The 13,088-nt window shown below is 40.4% G+C and overlaps 1 protein-coding gene and 1 long non-coding RNA gene across 2 annotated transcripts; both read left to right on the plus strand.

Annotated features, from left to right (window-relative positions):
- The first annotated feature begins 424 nt into the window (after nt 1-424).
- Nucleotides 425-3,360, plus strand: zgc:162730 (uncharacterized protein LOC564559 homolog). The gene is made up of 2 exons (XM_041046801.1): nt 425-531; nt 1,061-3,360. Exons 1-2 carry the CDS (start codon nt 499-501, stop codon nt 2,300-2,302), a joined length of 1,275 nt encoding a protein of 424 aa, XP_040902735.1. The 5' UTR covers nt 425-498; the 3' UTR covers nt 2,303-3,360.
- Nucleotides 3,361-7,135: 3,775 nt separating this feature from the next.
- Nucleotides 7,136-8,566, plus strand: LOC121187672. The gene is made up of 3 exons (XR_005894613.1): nt 7,136-7,241; nt 7,687-7,736; nt 8,274-8,566. It is a non-coding gene; the product is annotated as an uncharacterized LOC121187672 (long non-coding RNA).
- The last annotated feature ends 4,522 nt before the right edge of the window (nt 8,567-13,088 follow it).

The following is a 13,088-nucleotide window of genomic DNA, read 5'->3' on the forward strand; positions in this document are numbered from 1 at the left end:
GAACACAAACAACCCCTCTCTCACAGCTACCCCACATCTGGGTGCCTCTGATCTTGAAAACTTTTCACAGAGCTGCAATGATTTATCACTCTGCAGAAGATCTCTCATCAGCCATAGGAATGAACATGTACTCAATGAGAATAAACATTAAAAAAAAAAGTGCAGACTACTATAATCCCCAATGGAGAGCATGCATGACAGCCATGTAAATAAGCCACTTTGTTTTCACATGCCTAGAAAATTTAAACATTTCACCCAGCAAGCTATGAAAACACAGCTTTACCCCCCCCCCCCCCCCCCGCCACCGTATTTTTTCTTTTTTTTTCTTTTTTTTTTTTAGTTTTTGTTTTACTCTCCGCCCATCTCTGAGCTCACTATGAAACTTGAGGAGGAAGGCGGGTCATAGGGCCTTATAAAAAGGGAAGGAGAAGAAGCTCTCTGAGTTAACAAACCGTGGATCTGAGCTGAATCATCTTCTTTTGGCCAAAGAGGTACAGCATGTCCGAAATGCTTGACGACATCTTCGCACAGGTGAGTCGGAGCCTAGGGATTAGAATTTTTCATCTTGTTTGTTGTTTTGGAAAGAAAAGAGAGTTTGCCATGTAACTCCGTTTTTTTTTCATACTCATTTTGTTCCTCTGAGAAACTCCTTTTAAAGACACAGAGGAGGGAGATAGTACAAGGTTGTTTCTTTATAGAATTTCAGTCGTATCAGAATATCAATGAGAAATAGAAAACAGTCAAACAAGTGCAGTTATCTACATTTAATTGTGTCGTGTGTTGCGATCACATGCAAATGGCAGACAAAGTTTCTATAACACCTAGCACTGTTTATATATATATAATTGCTTTATTAATGACTTTGTTTTGACTTTTTTTGTATACTACCATTCTTTCTCTCTCTCTTTAAATTCTTTAAAAAAGAACCTATGGTCTAAATAAGTTATCTAATGCTAAAAAGGAAAATGAGTTGAAGATGATATTTTCATATTCAACAAATATTGTTTGAAATAAGGAGTACGGATGTCTGTATATTAACTATTTCAATTATCTCTAACAGAACTTTCTAAAACTGGCCCGGGATGATGGCTTACTCCCGACACAGCCTCCACTCAAAGTCCCAGGGCAGAGTCAGTTGAACCGGTCAGCCTCCTTCTTCTCTCCCAACTCTCCCCCTGAATCCTTGAGCCACAGCTTGAGCACTGAGCATGTTGACGACGACGACAATGGCAGCCCTTTCTGGTCATCCAATATCTGGGGCCAGGCCCCTTTCTCTAAACCGAAACAGCTCCCCTTCAGGCCCGACCGCTCCATGAGCCTGACTGAGTCCAGCAGCAGCCTGCTTTCCTCCTTTGGACAGCTGAAGAACCTAGGCCCTGCTACTACTGTGGCTCCCCCACCGGGCTTCCCTCCCTCTTCTGCCCTCTCAGCCCAGGTTCCACCAGGGCTGTCCTCTAACCGTTACAAGACTGAGCTGTGCCGTGGCTTCCAGGAAACTGGCAGCTGCAAGTATGGTAGTAAGTGCCAGTTTGCCCACGGTGAGGCAGAGCTGAGAGGACTGTACCGCCACCCTAAGTACAAGACAGAGCCCTGCAGAACCTTTTACAACTTTGGCTACTGCCCTTACGGCTCACGCTGCCACTTCATCCATGAGGAGAAAATCAGCGGAGGTCCATTACCATCTGCTAAATTCCCTAATCAGCGGCAGCCAACTCTCACAGCTCCCAGTGGTCAGAACCCACGCCACCAGCTCCGCCAGAGTGTCAGCTTTGCTGGATTCCTGGGCTCTTCACGCAGCTCATCTCCTCCATCATTCCCTTCATCCTTCAATGATCCTAACCTGGGGTTCAGCCGTGCTCCCTCTGTTTCTCCACCTCCTGCTGATCTCCTCTCCCCGGTGTTCACCGACTCCCTGCAGCGGGAGACATCAGCATTCCAGTTTGGCAACCATCAGACACGTGCCAGTGCTGGAGACATCCACAACATTCCTCTCATTCTGGAGCCAAAGACCTCGCGCTGTGTGTGTGGCCATGGAAACAACTTCAACAGCAACAACAGCAGAGGCTTCACCAGCATGGAGGAGGACGGGCATCACCAGGACAGCAGCATGCTTCTTCCTGGTATTGGAGGCCACGGAGCATTCATGAAGCCTACTGGACTCCAACGTTTCTCCTCTGAGGACTCCCTGGAGGACAGCTACAGCAGTTCCAGTGGAGGTTCCAGTGGAACCGAGTCTCCAACGTTCGACGGATCGGCCACCAAGAGGCTCATTGTGTTTGAACGTCTCTCCCTGTCTGACTAAATGGATCCAAAGGGAAAGCACAGAAGAGAGCTGACACTTAGTTAACTGTGTCTGTCTATCTGGACTTACTTAAGAACCAGAACTTATCAGGACAAGTCAGCTTTGGATGACACAATAACACTTAAAAGTTCTTAATTTATGTTTGTAAAAATTAAACTTGTTTTGGACAAACTACACATACTGAGATTAGTAACCAAATGTTATCAGACTCTATTTTTATACTTTAAAATATTGTGTAGCTTATTAGACCTTTGTATGTGGTCTTCCATAAGAGCTAACTTCTCTGCAGGTCTTGACAGTACCAGTAAATAGATTACTGGGTAGTTACCATACATTGTTAGTGATAATCATTAATTCCAGTGCCTTAAAGAGTCTCCCTGCCTCTTAGGCTATTCACTCAAAATGCCAAGAACAGTATGTTTGATTCAGTAGCCTTAATAAGTGAGACATGACGTGTGTCATTGATCCAATTTTCTCTGTGATATGCACTTTACAACTAATTCGAATGGGAGAAACTGTCAAATCTCCCGGTAGCATTCAGCCAAAGCTTTGTACTTCATTCTGCTCTGTGTGCGTATGTGCGTGTGTATGTGTGTCCATATACACGCATGTGTGGGTGTATGTGTGCAGCACTTGTCATTTTTCTGAGACCTGGGGTGCATGCATAAATAAGTTTCAGACTGCTGAAAGATCAGTGTGTGCTAACAGAAAAATGCCTGTCACTGAGATTAGATCTGCAAAGCATTCTGTCTGCTAATTTGTAACTTGCACCCCATCTTTTTCTTGTCCCCTGCTTGTTTGACAACCTGGTTCAGGGACTTTAACACCACAGTATTCCTTTTGGTCATTGGTTGCCTTTTATTGTTTAACTTAAACTAATATATTTATTATGATATTTATTTGTGTTCAATGAAAAACAAATGTATTTTGTACTTTATTTATGGAGAAATATTTCAAGGTCTGTGAAATACCAATGTGAGCAAAAGCAGTAAAAAAGAGAATCTTATATTTTTGTCTGAAAAGGACTAAATAAATTTCTGAATAAAGAAATGAATGTATCCTGGTTTTTTTTTGCCTCATTTGCTGTTCCATGAGAATTGGATGCTCGCTCATCTTCACCTTCCAAGCAAGCCTTCTGAGCAAAACATATATGCCTCTTAAATACTTCAAAGATTGCATGTTAATTATAACTTGCATCTTCAGATGGACCGTTTTCTAAGGATATATTTTGACTTGAATGTGGCAGGTTATTAATACTAACATACAATTTAACTGATGCATTGCTTTGATGCAGAGAACAATAGTGGCCTTATGTTGGAAACAATAACTGCTTTTAAGAAAATTAATTTTCAACCTCTCGAGGAATCTGTTTTTCCTGTTTTTCTAAGTTTTTGAGGATCATCACTAGATTATTTTAACCAACATGACTTCACCTGAAGGTTGTGAGTTGATTCAAACCAGTCAGAACATCATAGATCAGATTCATACTGATACTCAGATGGCCAGGAGTTAGGAAAATGTCTGAACTTCACATATAAGACTTGTATAGCTATTCTATTGTATTACAAGTAACCGAAAGCGAGGAGTAACCTACTACATGGGGAGTACCTGTCCTCTGTTGCTCTCTCCTGCTGTGTTTTGTGGCATACAGTGTCTTTGTTGTGTATACACTACACCATGTATCTCACCTCACGTACGCACACCATCACACAGCTACCAGCACACCATTCATTCCCAGGTAAAAGTTACAGTGTTTTGAGAGCTGTTTTCAGTGATACTCCAAGCTGGTGCAACAAAAGACCTTTAACATCTCTAAACATACATTAGAGTCTTATTCAGCCTGCTACGTGGGCCAAGAGCAGGTGCCAAAGCTCTGTGATTGAGAAATATAAAACAAGATGGAAATTTCCGACAATTCTTCATTGGGCTAAATGTCAGAGGCACCAAAAGAAAGCCAATCCTGGATAAACACCCAGAAATCTGCCAGCGAGAGGAACAAGTTGTGCCGTCATCACTGATCCCACGATCTTGCCCTTACAGAACCTCTATCAGGCCAGACTTCGGAGGTAGGCCATGGCTGATAAAAGCCTACCTGTTTACAGACCTGTGATGACGTGATTGAGTTTAGTCACTGACAGACACTCCTCATTTTACCCATTCGATTGACCTTGAATAAAACAATGGGTAAGAATGGGAGAAAATCCCAAAATCGAAATCTATGAAGCTAATTCATCAACAAAGACTCACAGTGGTAATAGGTGCCAAAGGGGCTTCCTCAAAACATATGTTGTGTATAAGCCCTGTTAAGCAGTCAATAGTTAACCCAGTTTCTGAACTATAACTATACAGAAAGTTAATGGGGTAACACACAATACGTTCTGTACACTGGGAATTTTCAGTTGCTGTCATTTCCAGGATTCAACAGCTTTGATTGATCACCTCTGCTTCCTGAGTTTAAATAGTCTACAGTGGTTCATAGCCTTAATGACAGAATCTATTTAGGACATGGGGTTGTGTAAGGCACATTTACAAGTTAAGCAAAAGTTCATGAAAATACCCTGTTGCAATTTCCTCTTTATATTCCCAGAGAGATCTGGTGTTGAGCAACCAACTACCAAAGCCACTGCCCCTTCTACTGCGAAAGCACTGAATTCTGTGTAGCAAAGCTGAAATCTGGAAGAAGAAAAGGGGAAAAAAAATAAAACACTTGCTCCAGTAATGGTTTGCAGTAACTGAGAAACAGACACAAACAAGAGGAACTTTTGAAAAATTGGGTAATGATGTTGTGAAACAGGTTGTGACATTTTACACGTGTTGCACCTACAGAATAGTAAAGCAATGACTAACCTTTGCTGTGCATGATCACAGATCTGCTGTTTGTACAATTGTACATTTTGTAATGGACATCATACAGCAACTTTGCCAGATCTGGATTGTGCAGCTTGAGGAGATAAATGTGGCTCCGGAAGTCAGTGTTTGTGGAAGATCTTCTGAATCAGATTACCAAGGAACATGTGGGGGCTGATTTTTTTGAGAACGTCAGGGCATAAGAAATAGGCATGGTTATAGTTTAAAGTGTTAATCTGTCGGCTGCTTTCTAATAACTTGTACCACCCCCTCTTACTCTGCAACATTATAAGTACATTGTGGAGATATTGTGTTAGATCTCAGTTTGTTTCAATTCAAATGCACTCTTTTTGTGTGACTGTGGAAATGTCACACAAGCTAAAGTGACCAAATTTACACAATGTGTATGCTGTCTAATCCAAGATCATCACCATCATCATGCAATCGTCATGTAATGTATCAGGATGTGAGTGTGGGGATTTTCCCCAATAATTGGTTGAAGGTCTGTTTTTCTATAGCACCCTACTGTCTGCCTCTGTCCACTTGTAATAAGTCAGTGTGTAATATATTAGTACATGAAAGGAACAGGACATGCAGAATTTCCTTTAGTCCAAACCAAGGAAACAAACAACACCCTTAAGGGTGCTCTCAACCATTTTACAATATGTCTACTACACGTTGTTTGTTTATGCTTCCACACGAGTATACACACTTGTAGCTGCTAACACTTAACTATGTCAAATTCTAATCTAAAAAAGCTAAATCTACTGGTTGAGCTGTATCTGGATTCTAGACACACAGTGACCCTCAGCTTTGGCCACTATTGTGCATTGTGCCTTTAAACCTTCCCCTTCAGGCCAGTGACAGGATATGTTGCTATGGAGATGGACAATGACCACAAAGTGTAAACAGCAAAGAAAAAAAAAAGAGAAGGGATCAGTGTGTGTTTGTGTGTTCACAAATATTAACTTCCCAGCCAGCTCTGTAAGAGCAGACTGGTTAAAGTTCACCAAACTACTGATTATAACGTGGAATCAAACTCAAATTAATAAGAAAAAAAAAAACAAAAAATAAAGCAAGCCTTTGCTCTAGCTCACACCAAGTGTGCTGGTCTCACAGTTTTTCTGGGGAGTACTTTACGTATTCACTTAATTATTACTTATCTGTTGTTAATATTTGTTTCCTATCAGCTTTTAACCCCCTGATCCAACCACTGCATCAGGTCATTCTCAACACAAGACAACCATTATCACCACTTTCTGTGCAGCTGTTAATGATCAACCACAACGCTGCTGCTGTCAAAACTCTCTTAACCCAGGTCACCTGATCCACACACACACACACACACACACACACACACACCTTAGAGATAAAGTTCAAACCTTGATGGAGATCTATTGAAGCAATTACATATTATGTAGTGTAAAGGTGACAAGGAGACAGAGATATTCTTATCTGAAGGGACTTGAGCAACAGTTTCAGAAGGACAAAACAGGCATTCATGCAAGTCATTCTGGCAAACAAAATGTGATAGAGAAGTGAATGGAAGAGCAAAGCATGGAAAAGTGTTAAGAGAAAAAAAAAGAAAAAGGACCATTAGAAAATTCTTTTGAGCGGTGAGGAGTGAGAGGAGTGTGTTTGCATGCTTTCAATTTGTATACTTCAGTAAAGTCAGGTTTCAGCTTCGATTCGCTTACGTCTCCTGAAAACCTCTCCCTCCTTCCCTTCCCTCTTTTTCTGTCATAACCTGCAGATTAAGCATAATGGTTGAGTAATCTTTCAACCCCAAACCTTCGTCAACCATTCAGAGAATGACGGAGTACATTATGTAACCGTTCCTTTACTAACTAGGTCATTTACTTTTTTCCTGGGAAAAGATCAAAACCACAGGGGTTAACGCACCTTCAAATACTTAGAAATAAGTAATTTGAGCTTTGTCCCAATACTCCTCTCAAAACCTAATCTATGTTTGGGTGTTTCCTGTAGCCTCGAAAAAGAGTGTTAAACTGACTCTACAGCACTGTTGAAAGAGATGCAAATGATGACCAGAAACCGGAAGAACTATGGCAGGACGGAAAGCATCAAGCGACAGGTTGTGAGGGTCCACACATTTGATTCCTCTGCATGTGTTTTAAACAGCAGTTCAGTTCACGTCCACTGTAATGTTGTATTACTGCCCTCTACTGTTCAAGATGTCATGGGTTTCCAATGGTACTTAGCGCTGTGCTAATGATGACTAAAGTTATCTTTAGTCACCACTTTGATTCACATTCGTGTGCAATTAGAGGTTGGGGAGGCAAGAAATGGGACACAGTATTCGTTTGTGTAGTTGAATTAATTTCCAATATAATTTCTCTTATTTGGGAAGGTTTTCACAGCACTCCAAAAACGTCTTCTCTTGACTGACTGATACCGGCTCTCATTGATGATACTCGTTAAGCTTTGCTAACCTTTCCCTTTCAATTGCTTTTATCTAAAGCTGCACTTGCGCTCAGTTTGAATACAATTCGCCTTAAATTATTCATTTTTACCCTCAGGTGTGTGGGTCGCTTTTCAAAGGAAATTTACACAAAATGGAAAATAGAAGGTACTTGTAGAGTCTGTTTATCTCCTTTTGTTTTGTCTGTGCAACCCATCAAATCAGTGACAACTACTGAGTATGACTCACGCATGACAATACTGAGTATCAGTTAACTGCGTTTAAGAGGTGACTAAGCTTCTTATCTTTTTCTATTATTGTATTTCAATAGCACAGCTATGACTTGAAATGGGCAACATACAACTTTTAAGTTTCAGTGAATTAAAAAGGCCAGATAACGAAGCAGAAAGTGGTATAGTTCATGTGAGGCCGATTTAAATACTGTAGACATGATGCATGGGTGATTAAATAATTTCTTCTACCTAAGCACCAAAACAAACATCCCTGTTTTCTGCTAACCTCCATAGTTACCTATTAATTTAGCTAGAAGAGGAAGAGGAGACATCCAGAGAAATTAAGGAGAAATAGCAGCTTCAGACTGAGAAGAGAAGGAAGGCGGAAATGTTTGAGTAGTGACATCACAGCAACAGAGTGGAAGTGCTGTCCTTTTATGGAAATGTACTCTCTCACTGCCACATTCCTCAGCTACAGAGCTCAGTCCACTCCTCCTCCTGCTGTCCTCATTTCATCCAACTGCGCTACTCTGACGCCAGCGCAGACGAGGAGGAGGAGGAAGACGGGGGATAGGAGTTCGTAAACTCTGCGAGAGCGACGGCAGAAAAACTCCCTAAACTCCCCCCTATCCCGGCCCTCCTGGCCACTTCTCTTTTCCTTTCACTCCCCTCTTCCTCTCTCAACTTTTACTTTCACTGGCTGGTGTGGTTGGATGCCAGAGGTAGACCCGGAGGAATTCATAACAAAGTGCTCTGTTGCCGATTCACAGGAACACCATTTAAGTTTCAAATGTGTCTTGAAAACCCCTAGCTACTCTCAGGAAGGCCTCTGGGGAGTTTTATATATCTATATCTATATACCTATATCTATATATGTGTGTGTGTGTGTGTGTGTGTGTGTGTGTGTGTGTGTGTGTGTGTGTGTGTTTAAAGACTAAACTGTTATTTGGTTTTTAATTAAAAATTATTTAAGAAAATATTTTGTCACACACAGAACCTGAAAAACTCACTGATGTTAAAACACCAAATAAAAGTGAGCAGACATGTCTGATAAAGTGAAAACCATATGATGTACCCACCTGCAAGGATAGCTATTGCATATGTTATGATCTTATTGCTGTTGCCATCCAATTTTACAGAACAAGAAGTGAATCTAGATTTGTTTGTACAAATTCATCTGAAAAGCAGAAACAGCCATGACATGACAAGACATGAAAACAGGTTTTATAACTTGGTTGTCACCAATCGATAAAGTTATATTTTAAACTGAAGTTTGACAGCCCTAAGATATTAAGACCAATTTGGTAAATTTGATTGTTAATGATAAGTGTTTCTTTAGGTGTTGTAACACTCCCCAGGGCAGATGTTCTCAGGTTTTGGAAGCAGAAAACAGTTGTACCAACCACCCATCCCCCACTCCCACCCATGTTTCAGTTCAATTTTAGATGAGTTTCTGTTTAGTTGATGAAAAATGCAAGTTAAACTTCGCCCTCAACTGCTATTGATTATTTTGAACATAAAAGACTTTCTCATTTAGTTTCATCATATTCCTTGACTTTGGCTCTAAGTGATGTCTTTGCTTTATGACCAATTACTGATTTTTATTTTCTTTCCAGTCAAACATCAGTCCATCTTGTGTTTCTTGTGATTTCATTTACCTGTCTGAACACATTTTACTAACCTAAATCTGGATGCACAGTGAAATCACTTGTGCTTGTTTATTGTTCCCAGATGATTAAGATTCATCTAACTCCACATAGTTCCCCCCAGTCATGCACGCCGCCCACTCCAGGAGAAGTTTCTAAGGGTCATAGAGGAGGGTAAGGACAAACAACCCGAGGGTTGTAGGACGTGTTGGTGCTCTTGATCAAATTTAGATATTAGTTTTGTGTCTCATTGCCAATATTGTCAGACTTTTATAAACTTCATCCGGAGTGTGATCGGCTGTGATCAGGGTGTTGGTCAGAATCAGAAAGTCCCTTCAGACAGTTTCACATCTGTTTGTCTTATTAAAGCACGTCTTTCACAACAGCCTGGCCCATACATGTTCATTGCACGCTTCCTGTTCATGCTCACACTCAGTACATGCTTCTGCTTTTAGATTTCCTGTTTTTATGTCCTGTTCTTAATGTAGTATGAAAATAAATTAGCACTGTGTGTCAGTGTGTTTATTAACAGCAGATGTGTGACCTGCACATGAGAGTGATAACAGCTTTCTGTGATAAAGGTCAAATGCCTCAACATTTCAAACATCAACAGAGAAGAGGTGTAGTTTGGTTTTAAGCTGCAAAGTACATAAATCCCATTGGTTTATATCATATGTTTGAGATCAAAAGGCCTACATTTGAATTAGCATGGTTGACTGTGGTCAGTGTTGTGTGTTTTTCAGATGAAGGCCTATTTCTGGCCTATCTCTGGCACCTACAGTGTATTGTGAGGACTAATCCTAATAACATACAAACACTAATACTGATTGTATAAATTGTATTGTAGTGTCTTTCGTCAGTTTGAAACCATTTTTGGTAATAGTTGTTCTCTTGTCTTGTCCCAAGCCTGCTGAGACATCACCACATGTCAAGTCATCAAAATCCATGCTCTGGCTCCATTTTTGGTCTCAATGTCCTCTGACTCCGAGGCAACAATGCAAAACAGGAACAGTTTTGATTTTGACGACTTGTACTTTTTGTACATATTCAAAGTAGAGTCAAAGTAGAAAGTGGAGTAGAACCTTGCAGATGCTTTATTTATGCCTTAGAGTTTTAAGTTGCTATAATCAGTATCATCATGTTAACTGTTGATCAAAGGATAATCTGTAATGTGAAAGGGGTCACTCATAGACGTACCACAGAGAATCATTACCAGAGGCATTCGTGAGTTTGACTCCCACGAGGATGGAAAAAATAGTACAGGGGATGTAAAATAGTACAATATCTCAGAAAGCACATCCTTTCTATTTCTGACCATATAAATTAGTAAATATGACTCATAGATTAAAAATACATTTGAAAAAATATATTTCTTTGTTTGTTTGTTTTATTAATTAGATCATTATTGTACAAAGGCCTAATTTACACAAATGTTTTGTTGTCCCCAGTCCTCAGGAGACCAAAGCCACGATGCTGAGGGAGCAGTAATATAACTCAGCTAGTTCTTCTTGGTGGATTTGTTATTTTAGGTCCAGTGTTTTTGTTTTAAGCTAAAATCAGCAGTGGGGCTTGTGGCTGTCGAGCCAATTCATGACACAGCACACACATCTTAGCCTGGAGGACAATAGGCCTCTCTGTGAGGAAGCACTCACACACATATGCACACATACACACTGCTATGTTTAAACAGGTGGGCAGAAAATGAAGTGGTTAGCGAGGTATGTGTGTGTGTGTGGGTGTGTGTGTGTGTGTTTGGTTATTGAAAGGAAAGGAATGGATATGGCATATGTGTGTTTAGCCTTGGCTGCCCTCCCAAGAATACATACCACAGTGACACTAGCAGTGCCGAGACCAGCAGAATTCCTTCTAATGAAAATAAGCATCATGGAAACCTAGAGGAGCGGAGGGGAGGAAGGCAAAGTTGTGAAAAGACCAAAACTGGAGATAAATGGAGAACACCTACACACCTGTGCAAAACAATGTGTGATGTTAAAGTGACAAAATAAGCTTACATAACATTTGTGACAAATTAATGTCAACTCAAAGTCTACTTACTAGTGTTTTGTAAGCATTCAAACCATATCTCACAGTTTTCATCAACAAATAGAACCTGATCGGGTGTCATCATGCATCAGTGTTCATTTAGATGGTCATTGACATTAAACCTGATGTTTAACTTTCACTCATTACAACATGAAAGATGTTTTCTGAAAGCTGTGTTAACATTAGAGCACCTCCGCAGAGCTTGATGATACTACCTTAGTTGGCTGTTTTATAAATGGTAAGCTGTTTTGTTGCTGCTTCCTGTCTAATTCTCAGTGGACTGTAGTTTAATTTAGCCCATAAATCTGTTTCTCCCAAGTCCTAATAATGTCAGATAACATTACTGACAGAACATCAAACTCAAAATGCATAGCAGTTGTGCAACAGGTCAGGCAGCTAAATCACCCTCTGAACAAAAGAGTATACTGTTTTACAAATCAGGAACCACAGTATGTGAATAAGACTTTGTTTTAAAACAGTCTCTAGTTTATTTGTCCATTCATCCTTATTTCACATTATCATGTAGTTTTTATTCAACAAAAAATGGAAAGTATTTCATCATAGTTCACATTTAGTTTTTGTCTTGTTTTCATCATTAAAAAATTGTTGATCAACAAATATTTTTCGACATAGTTCTCCCTGACAACATCAGCACCGTCACACGGTGACACACATCCAGTGATTCCTTGACAAAGACCGTGAAATGTGGCTAAAATCTCAGAAAAAGCTGGGTTGAACACCTTCAGTGAAAAGTATTTTGTCATACACTGATCCTTAAATCAAGAATAGACTTCTGTGTTCTACTCCAGTATGTTCACCACATAATGATTATAGCATCTGTTGTGATATTAGATAGTTAGCTACCTATCACACACATAGGCAGTTTTGTTTTAGGAGATTTGTTTCAGATTATATTATACTGGCAGTTGCTCAAGATGTTGTGTAAATGCAATATTTCACCTTTCTCCAAATGGGATTTCCTCAACCAGTAACACTCAAACATCATATGAAAGCAGTGGTCGAGAAATCAAGAAATTACTGTACAGCAGTCAACAACATGAGGTTCCGAACAGACACAGCTCACACTGGGAAGTTACGAACAGTGAGGTACATCTGCTGTATGCATGCATACATGGCGAGGGCTGTGCTTTTGGGAAGTGACTTGTTGTGTGAGGTTGTTTAGAGGTACTGACGGCTGTAAAAAGAGGAAGCACAGGATCTGATGACACTGTGCAGGCTGTTTGGCCAGCGGCCCAACAAAGTGTTAATGAGTGCTGGTTAACAATGGGAATAAACTGATTGGGGATTTTCATGGTGGTTGTTCCCAGAGGTGCGAGTTCTCTCCTCTACTGCTTGCTCCCTGGAGAATGTAGCCTAGTTTCAGGGTATGCTTTTACCACAGCTTTACACACGCACAAATACAGACAAACATACACGTACCATTCACTATGACATAATGTTTATATTATGCCGGCTAGAAGTCTCCTTAGGAGACAGAGAGTCACATCACCTAGAGACGCCCCCAAACAACAAAAACTGAACCTGAATGTCTCTGTGGGAATTTATGCCATCACCTTCGGACTACCTACAATAGCATC

The sequence above is a fragment of the Toxotes jaculatrix genome, chromosome 9 (genome assembly GCF_017976425.1).
Source record: "Toxotes jaculatrix isolate fToxJac2 chromosome 9, fToxJac2.pri, whole genome shotgun sequence".
Lineage (NCBI taxonomy): Eukaryota > Metazoa > Chordata > Actinopteri > Toxotidae > Toxotes > Toxotes jaculatrix.

What these genes read in the sequence shown, in the direction of transcription:
- zgc:162730 (XM_041046801.1), top strand. Translation starts at nt 499, where the DNA reads ATGTCCGAAATGCTTGACGACATCTTCGCACAG. An exon ending in TTGACGACATCTTCGCACAG is followed by an intron (nt 532 to 1,060) that starts GTGAGTCGGAGC and finishes TATCTCTAACAG; the next exon opens with AACTTTCTAAAACTGGCCCG.